The sequence below is a fragment of the Vidua chalybeata genome, chromosome 13, assembly GCF_026979565.1.
Source record: "Vidua chalybeata isolate OUT-0048 chromosome 13, bVidCha1 merged haplotype, whole genome shotgun sequence".
In the NCBI taxonomy this organism is placed as follows: domain Eukaryota; kingdom Metazoa; phylum Chordata; class Aves; order Passeriformes; family Viduidae; genus Vidua; species Vidua chalybeata.
In genome coordinates, this window is record NC_071542.1 from 17,909,010 (window position 1) to 17,925,880 (window position 16,871).

Sequence of the window (16,871 nt, forward strand, 5' to 3'; positions counted from 1 at the left end):
ACAGCAGGCAGCCTCCTTGCCTGGCAAGTCCTGCTGCCTCCTGTGGAGCTGATGGGAACCCCTGGGAAGCTGAGTTTGCTTGTCACAGGATCTCTCACTGCAGTGGATTCAGGATGCCCCCGTGGCATCACGGTGCCCCGTCCCCGTGGCTGCAGGTGGGCATGGAGCAGAGGATGGATATCCAGCATGGATCTTCCTCAGCTGACAACATGCTCAGTGCTGGGGATGTGACATCTCCCTTGTTTCTCTTCCAGGAGAGGAGGGGACATCATCGTTATCGGGCTGGAGAAGGAATCGGGCACGCAGCGGGGCAGAGTGATCGCGGTGCTGAAGGCGGGGGAGCTGGCTCCCTATGGGTGAGGCTGGCTGGGCACACCAGTGTCCAGGGGCACAAGGGGGCTGGGGGGGGCTCTGCAGGCTCTCAGAGCTCTTGGGAGCTTCCTCTTGGCTTCCAGCAGCCTCTGAGGAGATCCCAGTGGGAGGACACAGTTGCTGGTTGCACATCAAGGTGTGGGCACGCTCTTAGAGCGGGGCAAACAGCAAGGAGAAGGCTCAGTGACTACAGCCTGGTCTCCAAAATCCACAGAGACTGAACACCCCATAATGACACAGACAGGACCGTGCACAATGTGATCGCGTTGGCCTGATCCTGCCTGGTGCTGGCTCCCTTTGCTCTGAGGGCACCTGGCAGAAGGTCAGAGCAGCTTGGCAGACTCGGCCCTGCGCTCAGAACAAGAGGTGTATTTATGCAGAGCACGGCGCTTGTCTGTGGCTGCATTCACGTGGGTCAGGTTGATGTTCTGGCTCTAAATGAGCACCTTTGTGCTGTGGGCAGTGACAGGCCGGGGGACGGCTCCTGGAGCACAGGGGAGAGCAGTTATATACGTTAATTTAAAATGTTTCATACAGTGAAGGAGAGTCAAGGAAATAAATAGCTGCTGGAGAGGTGGGGGTGTTCCTGCTGATCACTTAAATACTGGTCTGGGATTGTACTATTTATGTCCAAACAAATGCAGGTTAAGCAGTGCTAAGGATTATAAATGATCGTTTATTACCACCAGGTAAACACAACAGGAGATCAAAGGCTCCTGCCATTACCTCTACTCGGAAATGAGTGTCTTTATCAGTTAGCTGGGAGGAGAGAATTCTCTTTATTGGTCACAGGTACTCTTAGTTTTGCTTAACTCAGATTGAGTGTGGAGTTCAGGCTAAGTGATACCACATCTCACACCTGTCCTGCCCTGCTGCCTGGCTGGACCAGGCACCATGGCCATTGACCCTTCCTGTTTGAACAGCAGGATAAAGAGCAGAAGGGGAGGAAAAAAGGGAAGGGGCTGCTCAAATGGCAGAGCAGAGCAGGGAGGGAAGGAAAGGCAGGCGGCTTTGTAGGGGCAGTTTGTAATAAAAACCAGCTGCCAAGGACAGTCCTATGGCCAGTGCTCCCAGCTGGGCACCCTTCTGGGGAAACACTTTGGGACCAACCTTTCCCATCTGCTATGGGAGTAGTAGAAGGAGCCCAGTGAGGGCTGACCTCCTGTCCCTTGGACCCTGCAAAGGAGAAGTGTCATTGTCTGCCCAGCCACCTCCCTCTGAGGTACCTGCAGGGCCAGCTTCAACAGAGACCATGAAGGGAAGCACATACAACACGGGCCACACGGATCCCTGAGAGCTGCCACAGCTGTGCCTGCTGCTCTGGGCTCGGGGCTCAGCCCCTGAGCTGACACAGGCAGGCTCCATCCCACTTCCATGCTTTATTCCAGGCTGTGGAAGCTCTCAGCAGACTGTCAGCTGTGTTGTGATGGAGCTGTTCTGAAAATGCCCAGCTGGCAGCAGGAACAAGAGTCTGTGGATTTAGCAAATCAGGAGATTAGCAGCAACTTCAAATGCCATGGCAGACTTAAGCCCCCACCTGCATATTTAGGCACCTGAATCCCTTTAAAAACCTTTTCCCATGTCACTGAGCTGCTTGGTTGTGATGTGACACAGTTTCTGATCCCTCTCTTTGTTACATTCTCCTTGCTGAAGGATTTGCAGCTTGTAAAAAGCTTGTGTAGCTGGAAAGGAAGCTCATGAGCCAGTGCTGTGCTCACAGAGCTGCCCTTCCCTGTAGTGACCTTCCCTGTGATGCCCTTCCCTGTAACATCTTTCCTTGTAATGCCTTTCCCTGTAACATCCTTCCCTGTAATTCCCTTCTCTGTAATGCCCTTCCCTGTAATGCCCTTCCCTGCTCTCTGCTCCCTTCCCCAGGACGCTGGTGGATGCGGCTCTCGTAGGGAAGGACACAGTTGTGTGCTGCTTTGAGAACGAAAGCATGGAGCGGTGCCTGGCTGTCTGGAGGGGCTGGAGTGCCAGAGACTTTGACATTTTCTACCAGGCCTACGAGGAGCTGGGCAGGCTGGAGACCTGCATGCGCAAGAGAAGGTAGTGCCCGTGGCGCTGGACCCGAGGCTCAGCGGGACACGGGAGCGTCCTGGACTCGGAGACACGGCCCACACCAGGGCTGATGGGGGGGAGTGTGTGTCTGGTTTGCTGCTAGTGAGCACCGTGGGGTTCCCAGAGCCTCACCAGGGCTTTTGGGGAATGAAGAAGCCGCTGTGAGCAGGGCTGGGAGCTGGGCCAGCTCTCGGCTCCCTGCTCCGTCACACGCTCCCCTGTACTGTTGAGAGCAAAGGTGGCTGCAGTTCTGCTCATCCCCCGATTTGCAGTTTGTTCTTCCCGTTTTGAATTCCTTCCTCACCTTCAGCATGCCCTGGCTGCTGCTGCTGCTGTTGTTGTGTGTGTGTCAGCCAGGAGAGCTCCATGGGCTCTGCCCTGGGAGCCTGAGCACGTTTCAGTCCCGGCTGCCTGCTGGCCGGCAGCATGGGCACTGTGGGCTGATTCACCCTGTTCCCAGGAGGAATGCATCTGCTGGAAACCCTGCACTGTGGGGCTGCTTCCCACCTCCCTGCAAATCCATTAGTTAGGGTGTGTGTCCTACTTCAGGAGTAGTCCCTGTGTGGAGACACCCTGGTGTAGGAACCAGTGAGAAGCTGTGGCTGGCCACTGCATTTCTGGTTCCTAAAAGCTGTACTGGTGCAATGTTCCTGTGAGGGGCCCAAAACAACCTGCCAGGAATGCTGCACCAGGAGTGAGTGAGCTGGCTCATGGCACTGCTGGCTTGTCAATGGAGCTGATGGAAAACAAAGCCACTGGGTGTGACAGATGTTCCTGATGGAAGAGAAGGGAGCCCCTGACCAGGAAGGTTTATAAGCTGTCTCTGCTCCACTCCTCTTCTTGGGAAATGCACTCTGGAGCAGCAGGAACACAATAAGCTCAGTTTGTCTGTGTATCTGTGCAGCTTCTGCCCACCACAGCTTGTATTTTATCTTCATTAGTGGCCTGGGATGCTGGATTGGCTCTAAATCCAATTGCACTTAATTATCCCAAGCATGTACAGCAGTGTAAAAAGTGCCCCCAGCTAAGCACCCTGTATAAAGGTGTACAGTTTGAATTTTGGACCTTTTTCTTTTTTTTTTTATCCCAAGAATCTCGTGTGAGCATCGGCAAGGCTGGCCAAGGCCGAACGGGCAGGTTAACCCTCTGGTTCACATTTCTGTTGCAGGCTGCTAAAATATCCTTCTTTAGAAACAGAATGTATCTTAAAATAAACTGAATCCTCCCCAGGATGACACTGCATTGGTGGTTTTTATTGGAAACCCAACTGGCACTGGGTGTTTGGGGTTTGCAGCATGATTCAAGTGCTGGTTGTGATGAGCACAGCTGGAATCAGGGCTCTGAGTACAGACTGTCTCCATACCTGGCCTTGCCTGTGACTGTCATCCTGTGTCTCTCCAGCAGCTCATGATCAGGTATGGCAGCACCAAAATTTCCCTCCCTTGCCAGGACACACTCTCTGCCTTTGTCCCAGGCCTGGGGTGAGGTCTCATGGTCACGTTCTCCAGCTGCCAGATTCCTTTGACTTGCAGGAACTCTTCCCATGACACCTGAAGCCCCAACAGGAGCTATAAAGGGGCTCATTCTTTCATTCAGTCTTGCAGGTTTCCTTTGAGGAAACACCCTGTGGAACAACCACAGCAGTTCCTTATTGTCCCTCTTGACCAGAACACCTTGGGTGCTGTGCTGCTTCCAAAGCCAGCATGGGCTTTGACCACCATGGGCTCCCCAGTGCCCATGGAGGAAGCTGGAGCATCTCCCAAACCTTTGGTGGGCCCTGGCCAAGGCCTGGACACAAAAGGGCCTTTGTTCTGCTGGACACCGTGCCCTGGGGCTGTTGCTGCAGGACACCCTTCCTGACACACTGAGACATCCCTGCTCCTTGCCAGGTGGGTCAGGGTGCTCAGCTGGGGAGGGAAGAGAAGGGGGTGGCACCTGGGTTTCATGGGACCTGTGAGAGATGCTGCAGTGGTGGATGTGTGTCCCAAAACCTCCTGGGCACAGGGGGTTGGTTCCCAAAAGTAGCTGAGAGCCTGAGTGTTGCTACCCTGGAATAAGAACAAAATCTCCCCCTCCAGCAGACCTGAAACCTCATTAGCACAAGGCTCCATTAAGTGAGCACTGCACGTGCTGCAGGAATGATTCCCCAGGGGCAGAAATAAACAGACATTAAAAACAAAATCAAAACAACTCCCACCAGTTCAAACAGGTTGAGATTTCAGTGCTCCTTTCCATCTCTCCCACCAGCAAAGCCTGTTCTCCTGATGGCAGGTACAGGTGAGGGGCATCAGGCAGCCTGGGGGAAGGGATGGGGTCACAGGCAAAGGCAGGAAAAGTCCCAGAGCCTGGGAACAAGGGGCAGCACGAGCCCCAGGCATGAGTGTGGGGAGGCTGCACCTATCACAGTCCTCACTATTTTATTTCAGCTGATAAAAATAAGCCCAAGCAGGGCCCTGGCAGGGGGTTATTCCTTCAGCTGACAGAGGAGAGAGGAGAGACAGTGCTGGGGGGAAGCGGATGCTCTGGGATTGGATTAACCCCCAGCACCAGCAGTGGGAGGGCAGTGGGTGCCAGAGCTGTTAATTGCTCATCAAAGAAGCAAAAAGAGATGAACAGGACCTGCCTGGGATTATCTGAGCCCAAAAGCGCCCCCCCAGCTTCACTCCCTCACTCAGCTGCCTCCTGAGAGCAGAGCCACTCACATCCCTGGGCTTTCCCTGGAGTGCTCTGTGGTCCTTTACCTGCTTTGAAAGGATTATATTCAATTCCCAGCTGGATACTGATTCCTGTTCCTGGTTTGGGCTGTTTCTTTGCTGGCATCAGTGAAGAGTCAGGCCCTGGGATGAAGAACAGCTGTGCCCAATACCAGCATCCCAGTTTGGGGCACGGCCTCAGTATTTTTTGGGGGGAAGCATGATGTAGGGGCAAACCACTGGTTGCATCCCATATCCTGATGCTCACTCTGGACATTTTGGGGCCCCAGCACTGTGGGTGCATAGATTCCACCAGCCTGGGGCTATCCAAACCAACCAACTCCCCATGAATAGGAAAATGGGAATATTACAGCTCATTCTGCTAGGAAAGGAAAGAAGGGCTTGGCTCTGCCTCATGGCACACAGTGCCCTGGACAGTGGGCAGGAATTGCTGTAATTTGATGTATTAGAGCATAACCCCACCTCTTGTGCCCCCAGGACAGGGTGGGGGCAGGTGAACATTGACACACCAGCTGGATGCTCCCCATCCCACACAGCACTGAGGGCTCTCAGCTTCAGCATAAGGAAAAAGAAGGTGATTTTTAAGGAAGGTGGGGAAAGGGGCAGTGCTGGCTGCTTTGTATTCTGCTACTGAAAGGACAGAGGAAATGAGTTTTCTTTAAGCAAGCTTTAAAAGCACAGGAAATATCCTGGCTATTTCAGGCCTGTCCTCAGCTTACCCCTGGGATGGGAGCTGGGTCAGGCTCCAGGGGCTTAACCCAGGTGGAGCAGGGTAAGGATGAGGTTGGGGATGGAAATGGAAATGAGGGTGGAGATTGTGATGAAGAGTAGGGTGAGGATGGGGCCAGGGATGGAGTTGGAGATGAAAATGATGAGAAGGATGGGACCAGGAATGGGGCTGGGGATAAGAATGGTGCCAAGGATTGGGCTGGGACTGAGCTCACCTGGGACAGGTGCTCAGCACTGGGGAAATCACTGCCAAGTGATGCTGGCAGTGGGCAGAGGGACAGAGCACATCCCCAACCCATGAGTCACAACAGTTCAGGCTTCCCAGGGCTGTTATGGTATTACCCCAGCACTCAGAGCCTTTCACAGCAAACAGCCTTTATCTGCCCCACATCCCAGCCTGTTTGCACTGGAAGTTTGTTTTATCATGGAACCACTTTAAACTCTGCCCCTTTTGGGAGCCCTCTAGGTGAAAAGTCAGTAAAACACAAAGGTGGCGTTACTCTTTTGTCTTCTTTTTCTAAAAGGTGGAACAGGACCCTGCAAAGTCCTCTTGACACCCCAAACAGGGGGGACCCCCCATTTCCAAGAGACTCCAGCCCAGCCTGCTGGAAATGTTGGAGCCGATTCAGGTCAATTAAAGTTAAGGTTTTTATTGAATTAAAGTGTGAAAGTAAGTACAGCCAGCCCAGTATTTGGGCTGGTTTTTTTTTTTTTTTTAAATGTTAATTTTTTTTTTTCACCTCACTTGTAAAAGTGATTTAGAAGGTGGTATGGATTCCTGGGCTGGAGGAGACCTGGGAGATGGTTCTGGAGCTTGGAAAGGACATGGACACATTCCTTACACCTGGGAAAGTGTCAGCAGCAGTTCGGACGTGAGGAATAAAAGTGGTTCTGGCAGCAGCAGCCAGGTAAAATCCAGGAAAATAGTTGGAAAGGATTCCTCATGGGATGCACTGCCTTGGCTGGGGAGCCCAGGTTGTGTCCAAGGCTGCCTAAGCCTGGAAGGAGGTGGCTTTTGATCTCCAACTGGGATCAAACTCCTGGATTTGTTCTGGTCAGCACAATAACTCACATTGGCAGAGTCCACTGGGTACAAAAACATTCATTAAAACAGGTCCCACGTGGGCAGTGTCCCACCAGCCCAGGGATCACCAAGGCCAGAGGAGGAGCCCAGTGGGGCCTGGACCTTCTCCCCATTTTTAATGCCTCTGCAAGATTTTCTTTCCAAAAAGCTCCCGACTGTGGCTGGCTGTGCAAGCCGAGTATTTTTAGCAAGTATTCATGTGAAACTGCTCAGGATAATAATTTGCAATGTAAAGTTAGAGGCTTCCTCAAAAACTCAGAGTAAGCAGATTTGGGTCAGTGGGACTTTGTGCTGATTGTGCTAAAGGAACCATCCAGCCAGGTCCAGGGGAGCTACATGGGGCTGGAGCTGGGCACTGAGTTTTCTGGGTAATAAACCCCCACTGTGCCCACAGGACCAAAACTTGAACTCCTTCCATGGACCGTGACTCTGCAAAGTCACAGATAAATAATGTCACATGTAAATAGTCACATCCAGCATGACAGTCACTAGGAGTACCCGCTGCCTTTCTTGACTCACATTTTCCCCCATCTCCCTTGGCCTCTTTTTGCCATCATTGATCCTTGAGCAGGAGGGAAAAGCTTTTAGAAAACAGCGTTAATAAATCCAGCTCCTCACCCAGGGGTGCCCAGAGAAGGTGAAGGGTTTAACACCATGTGCCCAGGGGCTGCAAAGCTCTGTTTGGGTGGGAGTTTTACTGCTGTGAGGATGCCCTGCACCAAAATAATGAGGGAAAGAAGTGTCTCACATTTTTAATTGTTTTAATAAAGAAAACAAGCATCTCTATAGACAGGACATGACTGGGCACCACGCCCTTCATTTTCAGGATGACACCATCTCATTTTCTCATACCTCTGTGGCCCAGAGGAAAACTCTCCATGATTTTCCTGCTTCCTCGGGGTGAAAGAAACTTCTGTCCGAATTAAACAACCAGAGTAAATTGAGGGTGAAATGTCCCAGCCCCAGAAGGGATTTTTGTCAAGGCTGGGTTAGCACCTACCAGCTGATGATTTCCACTTCTGTCCAGTTCCTTACAAGTGGGGCAGCAAATGCCACTTACTTTAGTATAAAATGGGGTTTATGTGTTTAGACTTTGTCATAAAGGGTTATAATTAAAATTTCACTTTAAAATGGACTGCTTTTAAGCTGTGAGTCCATAAAATATGTGATCAATTGCGATGTGAGCCCTTGAGGGCTGCCTGCAAGCTTGGTGCAAAACTCACTTTTAACAGAGATTTGGTAACAGAATTAGAACTGCAGCAACTGAGGAAAAAAACCCAATACCACACGGGTGCTGTTCTCCAAATGGCTTTTTCCAGTTACATTCCACTTTTACCAGCTGTTATGGGCTAAAAAAAGTCCTACATAATCATAAATGTTAATAAATACAGTACAAGTACAGGGCTTTTTTCTCCCTGTTTTGCTGCCATTCTTTGGGATTCATGTTCTTTAAGCTGTTTTGTGTACCACAAATACAAGTTGTTTGGTTTTTTCTTTTCCCCTTTCCCTTGTGTGAAGAAACACCTCTGGAATCCCTAAGATTCTTGCTTTGGGACTTATTTTTATCTTCAATACTGAACAACTCCTAGAGCTATTAAAAAAATAAGTGCTCAACCCACTTAATAATTATTTTTAGTGTGTTTTGAACACACAAAACATTAGGGCACCATGCAGCCTTGTCAGTGTTTGCATCTGAAATGTACACTTACGGGTATTTTCAGGCAGCAGAAGTACTGTTAACATTTTCATGAGGAAAAAGTCAAAACTAGGGAATGGCACAGCTCATCAGCACCAGCTCCTGATGGATGGGTTTGATCTGCCTTCCCTCAGAGCTAAGGTGTAAGCACTGGGCTCATCCCAGGCCAAAACACAACAGAGAAAAATCCTTTTACCTGGACTTACTTCCCAAAGTGTGTTACTCTGTGCCTCTGCTGGGTGCAACAACACGGACTGACAACGTGAGCAGCTCTGATTGCAAATAAAAAAATCTTTATTGCATCTTAGAAGCAAGTCTTAAAAAAAAAAAATGAAAGCAAGAAAGGGGAAAAAAAAGAGAAGGAAAAGAAAAATTTTCCATGCACCTACATCCTTGGGACTGTCACCAGAAAATGATGAACATTGTAAGACACAGACTCTATGCTAGCTGCAGTTCATATTCCATACACGTGTAAACAATGGTTATTTCTTCTACTGGAATAGCAATTGCACTGTAAGATCCCTTCAAATGTGGCAACAACCACCAAAGCCTTGGGTTTTCTCCACTCCTTCACTTGCCTCCACTTCCCAGAGAGCAGGTGAAGTGGAACTGAGGGCAATGGGATGAAATGGGGCTGGAGGATACGATAGAAAAATATATTGTTCGCTGGTTTTTATTGTTTCTGCTGAGCAGGATATTTACAGGTACACAGGTCCCAAGAGATCATCTGCTTCAATGACAATGTCCAGTCACTGTCTAAGTCTTAGTGTACAGGGTTCCCTATCTGGCTTTAAGGCACTTTATTTCATGTATTTTCTCTTACCTTACTAGGTGTTAACTCATAGGGATCACACTTTCCTTGTATTCAGCCTCCTCATCCCCAGTTCCTCTTAGAATACCAAAAAAATTCCTACACTCACTGAAGTCATTCCAAAAATTTTAAAGAAATTTGGGGGGGAAAAAAAAAAAGATTCATGAAAAAATATTTTAGAAAGAATCTTTGGAGATCATTTACTATAAGTATGATGTACACTACCTTATCAGTGAGAAGATGCAATACATTCCTAATATATATATATATATTTACACACGCATATATATATATATAAAATATTAAAATGACTAACAGATATTCAAGGAAAGGTCAAGAACCTAAAACAGTGGATATTAAATAAATTAACGGTCTAGCAGATACAGGAAAAAAAAAAAAAATCCCAAAACAAAACTAGCAATCAAATGTAATAATTGTTCCCATTAACATCACGTGACCGAAGGAAATCGATGCGATCGGGCGCGGGACACTCGGTGCGGAGGAGTTTTCCAAGTTCTCCTCAGGGATCTTGGATTGTTCGTTGTGTGCTGTCGTTTGGCTGCCAGAGATTCTCATTTCCCAGCCCCTTCCCCTCGCTCCTCAGCACTCCCTGGTCGCATGGCTCAGCCTCGGAGGGCGGCTGAGGACAGAACACAGAACCCAGCACGGATTCCCCAAACATTCCGTCCGTCCGCGGAGCAAACACCAAACACAACAATTTCTACAAGGACTAATCGGATCACGGCTTGTGCTTACTTCCTTCCCTCTCCTGCCTATAACAAGTGGAGGTGTATTTTTAAACTGAAATAATCAGCTATTAGGGAAAAACAAAACCTCTCCTGCGGTTACCACCCTTTCTCATCGCCACAGCGACTCGGATTTTCTAACGCAATTTGAGAATTAATGGCTAATCCTGAACCAAAGGAGCAGAATCTTTGCACGGTAGCAGTCACACCAAAAACATTTAGACACAGCGTTTTGTCACTTGGCTTTGCACGCTCAGGTCCACATTTACAGAATCCCAGCCATGAAGACGGCAACGGAAATGGTAGGAAACAATCTTTTGTTCATAAGGAAATTCTAATTCAAGTCAGATTTCTGCTGATCAGGTAACTCTTAAACAATTTTTTTCTTTTTTTTTTTCTTTTTTTTTTTTTGTTTGAAGGCAAATATTGATCACAGTTTTGTTCAAAACCAAAAACACAACAACAAAAAACCCAAGGGCCTTGTTCTTCTCAAAACGAGCACTTTGTAAGAAAACAACGATGATTTCTAAAATATATCCTGTGTGGTCTTTTAAAAGTGAATTATCAAAAAACATTTTCCCAAAAATAAATTAGATAATTAAAAAAAAAGTCTTTTCCAGCATAGCTGGACATTAGGCTGTCCTCACTGAGCCATTAGTATTGCTGCTTTTCCCAAAATTTGGGTCGTTTTTTTCAAACCATATTTCAGCCAGCTGTTGTGTGGACCCATACGTTGAAGCTTTGGACCCCAAGCACATTTTATATTGTTTTGGATCAAGATTAGGGTCACAAAAAACAGGGTGATGCACATGGACTACTCCAATTTCTTGGCTTCTGAAAGTTTTTAAGCCAGCTTGTATGACTTTGTTAAATAGATCTACGTCTTCAAGGCCCCAGCCTTGGATGGAGACATCAAAGCCACCCGCTCGAAGAAGGTCACCTTTGTAAATACAGGTGATACCAAAGCCATAGTTCCTCCAGAAACCTGTTTTCTGAGTGAAGGCAAAATGATTGTCACTAGGAACCTTTCCACTATAAACAATCTTTGGATCATACTGGCTAAAAATGATGGGAAAATATACTTGCTGACCCAAAATTGTGTTGGCTCTACACCGCTGGAGGAATTCTGTGGTAAACACTAAGTCAACATCACAGAAGAAAAGTAAAGACTCGTTCTGGAACTGAGAAGATCCAACTTCCAGAGCCAGTGCCCTTGAGAACTCCCCCGACACCGGCAGAACCTGCATGTCAGCCTTGGGGTATTTGGAGCGGTAATCTCTCATCAGCTCGATCTGCTTCGCCTTGTCAGGGTTGGAATTGGAATTGAAAAGCAGGACAACCAGCTTGACGTTCTGGTTTGGAATGAGGCACGTCTTTTCAAAATTCCCCATGAACCTCGCAAACATGTCGAACCGTCCTGAGAGAGGGATCAGGATGTTGATCTTCTTGTCTTTGAGCTCCTTCCTTTCTGCTTTGGACCTGCTGAGCTGGAAGGGGACAAACATCTTCAGCAAGCTGGAGAGGAAGGACAAGGACCCGGAATCCTGGTTGATTTTGCTGGCCAGCTCTTTGGCGTCCATCTCTTCGTGCTCCATGAACTGGATCTTGCTGAAGGTCTGCTGCAGGTACGCGTGCCTCCTCACGGGGACCGTCATCTTCTTCCCCTTGTGCTTCTTGTAGAGAAGCAGCAGGTCCAGCACGTACTCTGCTCCGTACATGGGGTTCACCCTGCGGTATCCGTACTGTATTTCCTTGAAATCAATGATCCTCCCCCGCGTCTTGGCGTTGGCGTTGATCATTTCCATGACCTGCATAACGATGTCATCCAACGCCTCGCGCTGGGACGAGTCCATCCCTCTCCGAGGCGGCTGCCCGTCGGCACCCGAGTACAAATATTTTCCTGTCAGAAACTCCCACTCCAGTATCTCCTCCCGGTGGCGGGGCTGGAAGCGCATGAAGGAGGGCGGCATCCCCAGCTGCAGGTCCTCCTTGTGGATTTCGGTGTTGCTGTACTTGCTCATGAGCACGATCTCGCGGTGCAGCTGCACGGTGCGGTGGCGCAGCTCGGCGATCTTGCGGCTCAGCATGTAGCTGTGCAGCCTGTACTGGTACGGGGGGTTCTTGTTGGGGTGCAGAGTTATAGCCCGGTGTATTTTGCTGTTCCTCAGGTCCCAGATGTAGCCTTTTTTGTTCTTCTCGTAATTCTCGTAGAACAGCTGCTGCATCTAGGAGAGAGAGAGAGGAGAAGTCAGAGCTGACCCTGTGAAAGTTTGCCCACGCAACCCCGCTGGGAGAGAATTCCCCCTCGCTCACAGGGCCAGAAGGCTTTCTGAATAAGCTGTTCTTGGGTTTAGGCACAGGTTGTAGCAGCACCAGCTGCTATTCAAGGAAATTAAGAGGATTACTCATTGTGAACTGGTGAAAGAAACATCTATCATGGATTTTGGATTACCACAGCCCATTCTAGAGGTATCACCGGCGGCCAAACAATTCTGCAGTAAGTCCATTGTAAGCTCATTTCTTCACAACAACACACCATCACCAGGAAAATAACACCATGAAGTGTTCACTACAAAACTTTTATTATTCATTTGTTTCCCATTGTTTTCATTATTAATAATAAAGAAGAATAAAAACGGATGCCATGTACATACTACAGCAAATCTGACAACACCTCTTCCATTATACCCAAATGCCATTTAAGCATTAAAAATCCAGGTTTAGGCATTAAAAATGCAGGTTTCTGAATATTTTAGTCAAGATGCCAAATATGTTACCTCAAGTGCTGCAATGCAAAGCTACAGCTGTCATTTTAAAATGTCAATGGACAGTAAAGTGCACCTGAGATTCCTAGAGTTCCAGAAGTCAGGTAATACAGGATGCATGCGCACACCAGAATAAGAACATCCTTAGTGTGGCATTTGCTATTTCAAAACAAAGAGATAGTGAGCTGAGATTAGATTCACAAGTCTTGGGAAAAGCAGACCAACCAGCTTTACAGTCCTCAGTAGCTCAGGCAGTAGCTGATACTGTGAAAGGCAAACCAGGATAATAATGTGGAAAATAAACTGAAAATAAAAGCTTGAGACCAAAGGTATAGACAGGCTTAGGTAATGGAAATTTAAAAAGACCACGAGCAGATTCTATATCACAGCACAAACGTCATCAACCTGCCAGAGCTGACACAGCACCCTCATTCAATATGGGATCCAATCTCTGTTACTGGCAGTGGAATCTGCCACAGGAAACACAGCAATAAAGCTCATGTAAAAGGGCTGTACAGGTCAGCAAAGAGCCAAACTCAAAAAAAGAACCAGGGAGAAGGTCTCAAATATGATGGCAATCAAACAGAGCACTAAAAAGAAAATCACCAGCACAGAAACCTTCCTTTTACCAGCTGCTCAGAGCCAGCACAAGTCCTGTTTTATTAGGCCTTCGGTTGCATTTTTCCCATTATTGTGGACAGACACTGAATCTCAGGGATAAACTTACACCTGGATTTAATTGCTGCTATCTTAACAAGCTGGCTGTGTGCATGCTGAAACCTGACATTCGGCGTATCGCCGCCGACAGCACGGGGCAAGCTGAGCCTACTGGGAGCAGGGATTTTAATCTGAGCAAACGTAAATCACTGCAAAGGAGCGAGGGAGGGATTTCAGCAGGACTGAGAAAGAAAGGACGTTTATTTCGTGGGTCACCACCAGTCCCCCACCCCCTTCTCCTTCAAGTTCACCTTCTTCCCGCTCTCCCCAAGTGATCCCTGCTGCGTGCACGCTGTCTGGGAGCAATCCAGGCCAGAGGATGGATGGATCTGCACAGCAACGCAGCCAAAGGAGAACATCTTGGCCATGGCCCCTTGGCAGGCCTCAGATGAGCTGCCTGTCGAGATGTATAATATCCCTTTAGAAGTCATGCAAGATTTAAAAGAGCACTACGGGCAGAGGTTAGCTGGTCTAATCCCACGTCCAGCAGAGTTATCCAAACTGAATGAACCTCATGCTTTCCCAAGAAACACATTTTTTCCGCTCACCCAAGAGACTGTTCTCCATTTGTATCCCTGTATTGTTCCCTCTACTAATAACGCTTTATTTTTTTGGTCACTTTGAACCTTGCTGTTGCTGTGAAGGGCTCTAGGAGACCTTAAATCACACCCACTTAGGGTCAGTCCTGTGAGCACCATTTATTGCAGTGGAGAGCTCTCATGGGAAGAAGAGGATCAGTCCAACACTGCAGGACCCACTTATTTTACTGACAACACTGATCTATCCTCTATGCACATGTAAAACTAGAAGTATTAAATGCATATGGTAACCAATTTCACTCACATTTAACAACAGCTATAGCAGAGGCTTTTCCAGGAGTACTGTGACATCAGATAAAAATTCTTAAATCACATCATTAGGCCGCCATTATTTAAAGGAAAATTGACAACAGGAATTAATTTCAAGTCTTGTTTTGAATTTATAAGACAACAAAATCAAGACCATGCGGCCTGAATGCATTTACTCCAGAATTGCTACCTAGGGCATTCTGAAGAGGAAACCATGACAAGCAGAAAGGCTTTCAGATTACACAACGAAGTTTTAATAGAATACTGATGGGTAGGAAAATGTTATGAAACTTCCCAATGGAAGTAAAGATAGGAACCCCTAGCAAATGGCACAAATTAAAATTAAGAAGCATATTTTAAAGCTCTGGCTTGCCACGTGGGAGTAACCTCTTAGGCAGACCCGTTACCTTCTAATACTCCTTCCTGTCCCTTCCCAAAACTAGCTTGCTTCAAAAACTGAAAATAAAACATATCTCAGCAAGCCTTTAGCGGGGCTTCAACACAAAGCAATTTACAACTGAAACATCTATTAACATCCACCTTGCTCCAGCCAAGAAGGTGACAACTGCCCGAGCCCTGCGCTCCGGCCAAGCCTGCGGTGCAGCTAATGAGAAGCACCACAGTAGCCAGGCTTTTATATAATCCCATTTTTCAGGAGAGTGCCTTGCAAGGCTGGCACGTTCCACGTTTTTCCTATGAAGTCTCCCCCACTCCTACCCCAGTGTCCCCCCTGTCCCCTGGCATTCAGCAGGCTGCAGCAGGCACGGGGTGTGCCAGGATCCCGCAGCTCTGATCCCCCTCAGGGAGCCAAGGTACACCCCACAGCAGCAGGAAACACAAAGAAGGGTATTGGAAGGGGTTAATCAACTCCCTACAGAGAGTACAAGGAGTTACAAACCACTTCTTCACAGTGACACCAAGTGCTGTACACAAAGTCCAAGTGGCCAGTGGCCAACGGAGCAGTTTAACCCTTCTCAGGCTGAGGCGAGGGTAGACACTGGACCCAGTGCCACAGAAGGGCTGCAAGGCTCCAGGGCTTTGTCCCAGAAACCAGCCCCACATGGATTCTGTCTGCTCACCCACACCTACAAACTTCCCTCCACGCTGTTTGACAGCTCCACCAACACTGATTTGCCCAAATCATTAAGGCTCCCCAGCACTGGGTTCAATCACTGACAAGGGCAATACCCAACTATCACAAATCATTGCTAATATAATTTCTTACTATATTTGGGTCCAAACCACTATGCTAAATATCACCAATTAGCACACAGTGGCTTTTGACTCCATGTGACACCGGACAGCCATAAGGAAAATACAAAATCATAATTAACTCTTGTGTACATCATCAATAGGTGGAAGAAGGCCATAGAGAAAGGAATACCTGGGATTTATTTGCTCCTCCCAGTCACTAAACACACACATGGGGAGTGACACAAGCCCAGGACGTGCACGTCTCCCACAGACATTACGTGCCAAATTCTCCATGGCCTGCTACCAGTCTTGAGAGCTGAACTCTTGCAAACTCTTCTTCTAGTGAAACAGGTTTCTCTATGATTATTTTTTTAAAAAAAGAACTTTTCATGGATATTAATTTTGCAATGATTATATTCTAAGCATGCTTTATTCTAGTGCAGAGCACTGAGAGCATAGGGATACAAAGAAGAGCTACTCTTTATTGACCACTATTTACTCTAGACCTGTTGAAGCCTTAAAAACCCTAATGTTCCCCAAACCATTAGAGACTGAATGTTTAAACTGTGGTACAGCTGTTGTGGGCACTGCTGGCTCATGTCCAAAAGACCAACTGAAAGGAGAGAGTGTTATGTTCTTCGCTTTAAATGAAGAAGTCTTTTGCAGGCCAAAAAAAAGTGTACTGGAGAAAATGGACTTTAAAAATAAGACCAGTTTATGCAGAAACTGGCCCGCAGCCACGGATTAGCCCCCGAGGGCTTTCTCTCACAGCTCCAGATTGTGCTACCAGAGCCCAGAAAACACAGCCCCACAAGCCTCACGAAAAGCAATCATGGATAAGACATGTTGTATGGCAGGTTTTTGAAATGCCCAGGATGGGTTTCAATACAAAGCCCAGCTAATTAAAAGCCTAAATGATGGTTAATGTCACCTAACTCAGAGCACCTCTGTCAGGAGGAGATGAGGATGTGGGTCCCAGTGTGGAGCTCTTCTGCTACAGGAGCAATGCAGGTGCTGGGACAGCCCCTACCCTGCCCCACAGCTCTGCAGCCAAACCCAGGCAGGATGCTCATGTCCATCTCCTCCTTCCAAAGATGTGCCACAGCTGGTGGCAAGGGGGCAGCTCCTGTTGGC

General features: G+C 47.9%; 2 protein-coding genes across 2 annotated transcripts in view; one reads left to right on the forward strand and one right to left on the reverse strand.

Moving 5' to 3' along the window:
* Nucleotides 1-3,665, forward strand: part of LRRK1 (leucine rich repeat kinase 1) — a 70,274-nt gene extending 66,609 nt beyond the window's left edge. Inside the window, exons 32-33 of the mRNA XM_053954869.1 lie at nt 255-356; nt 2,248-3,665. Coding sequence (XP_053810844.1) covers nt 255-356; nt 2,248-2,425 — 280 coding nt within the window. The 3' untranslated portion in view covers nt 2,426-3,665. The remainder of the gene's footprint in view (nt 1-254; nt 357-2,247) is intronic.
* Nucleotides 3,666-8,929: 5,264 nt separating this feature from the next.
* CHSY1 (chondroitin sulfate synthase 1) overlaps nt 8,930-16,871 on the reverse strand; it is a 75,249-nt gene continuing 67,307 nt past the window's right edge. The window contains exon 3 of the mRNA XM_053954325.1: nt 8,930-12,438. Coding sequence (XP_053810300.1) covers nt 10,846-12,438 — 1,593 coding nt within the window. The 3' untranslated portion in view covers nt 8,930-10,845. The remainder of the gene's footprint in view (nt 12,439-16,871) is intronic.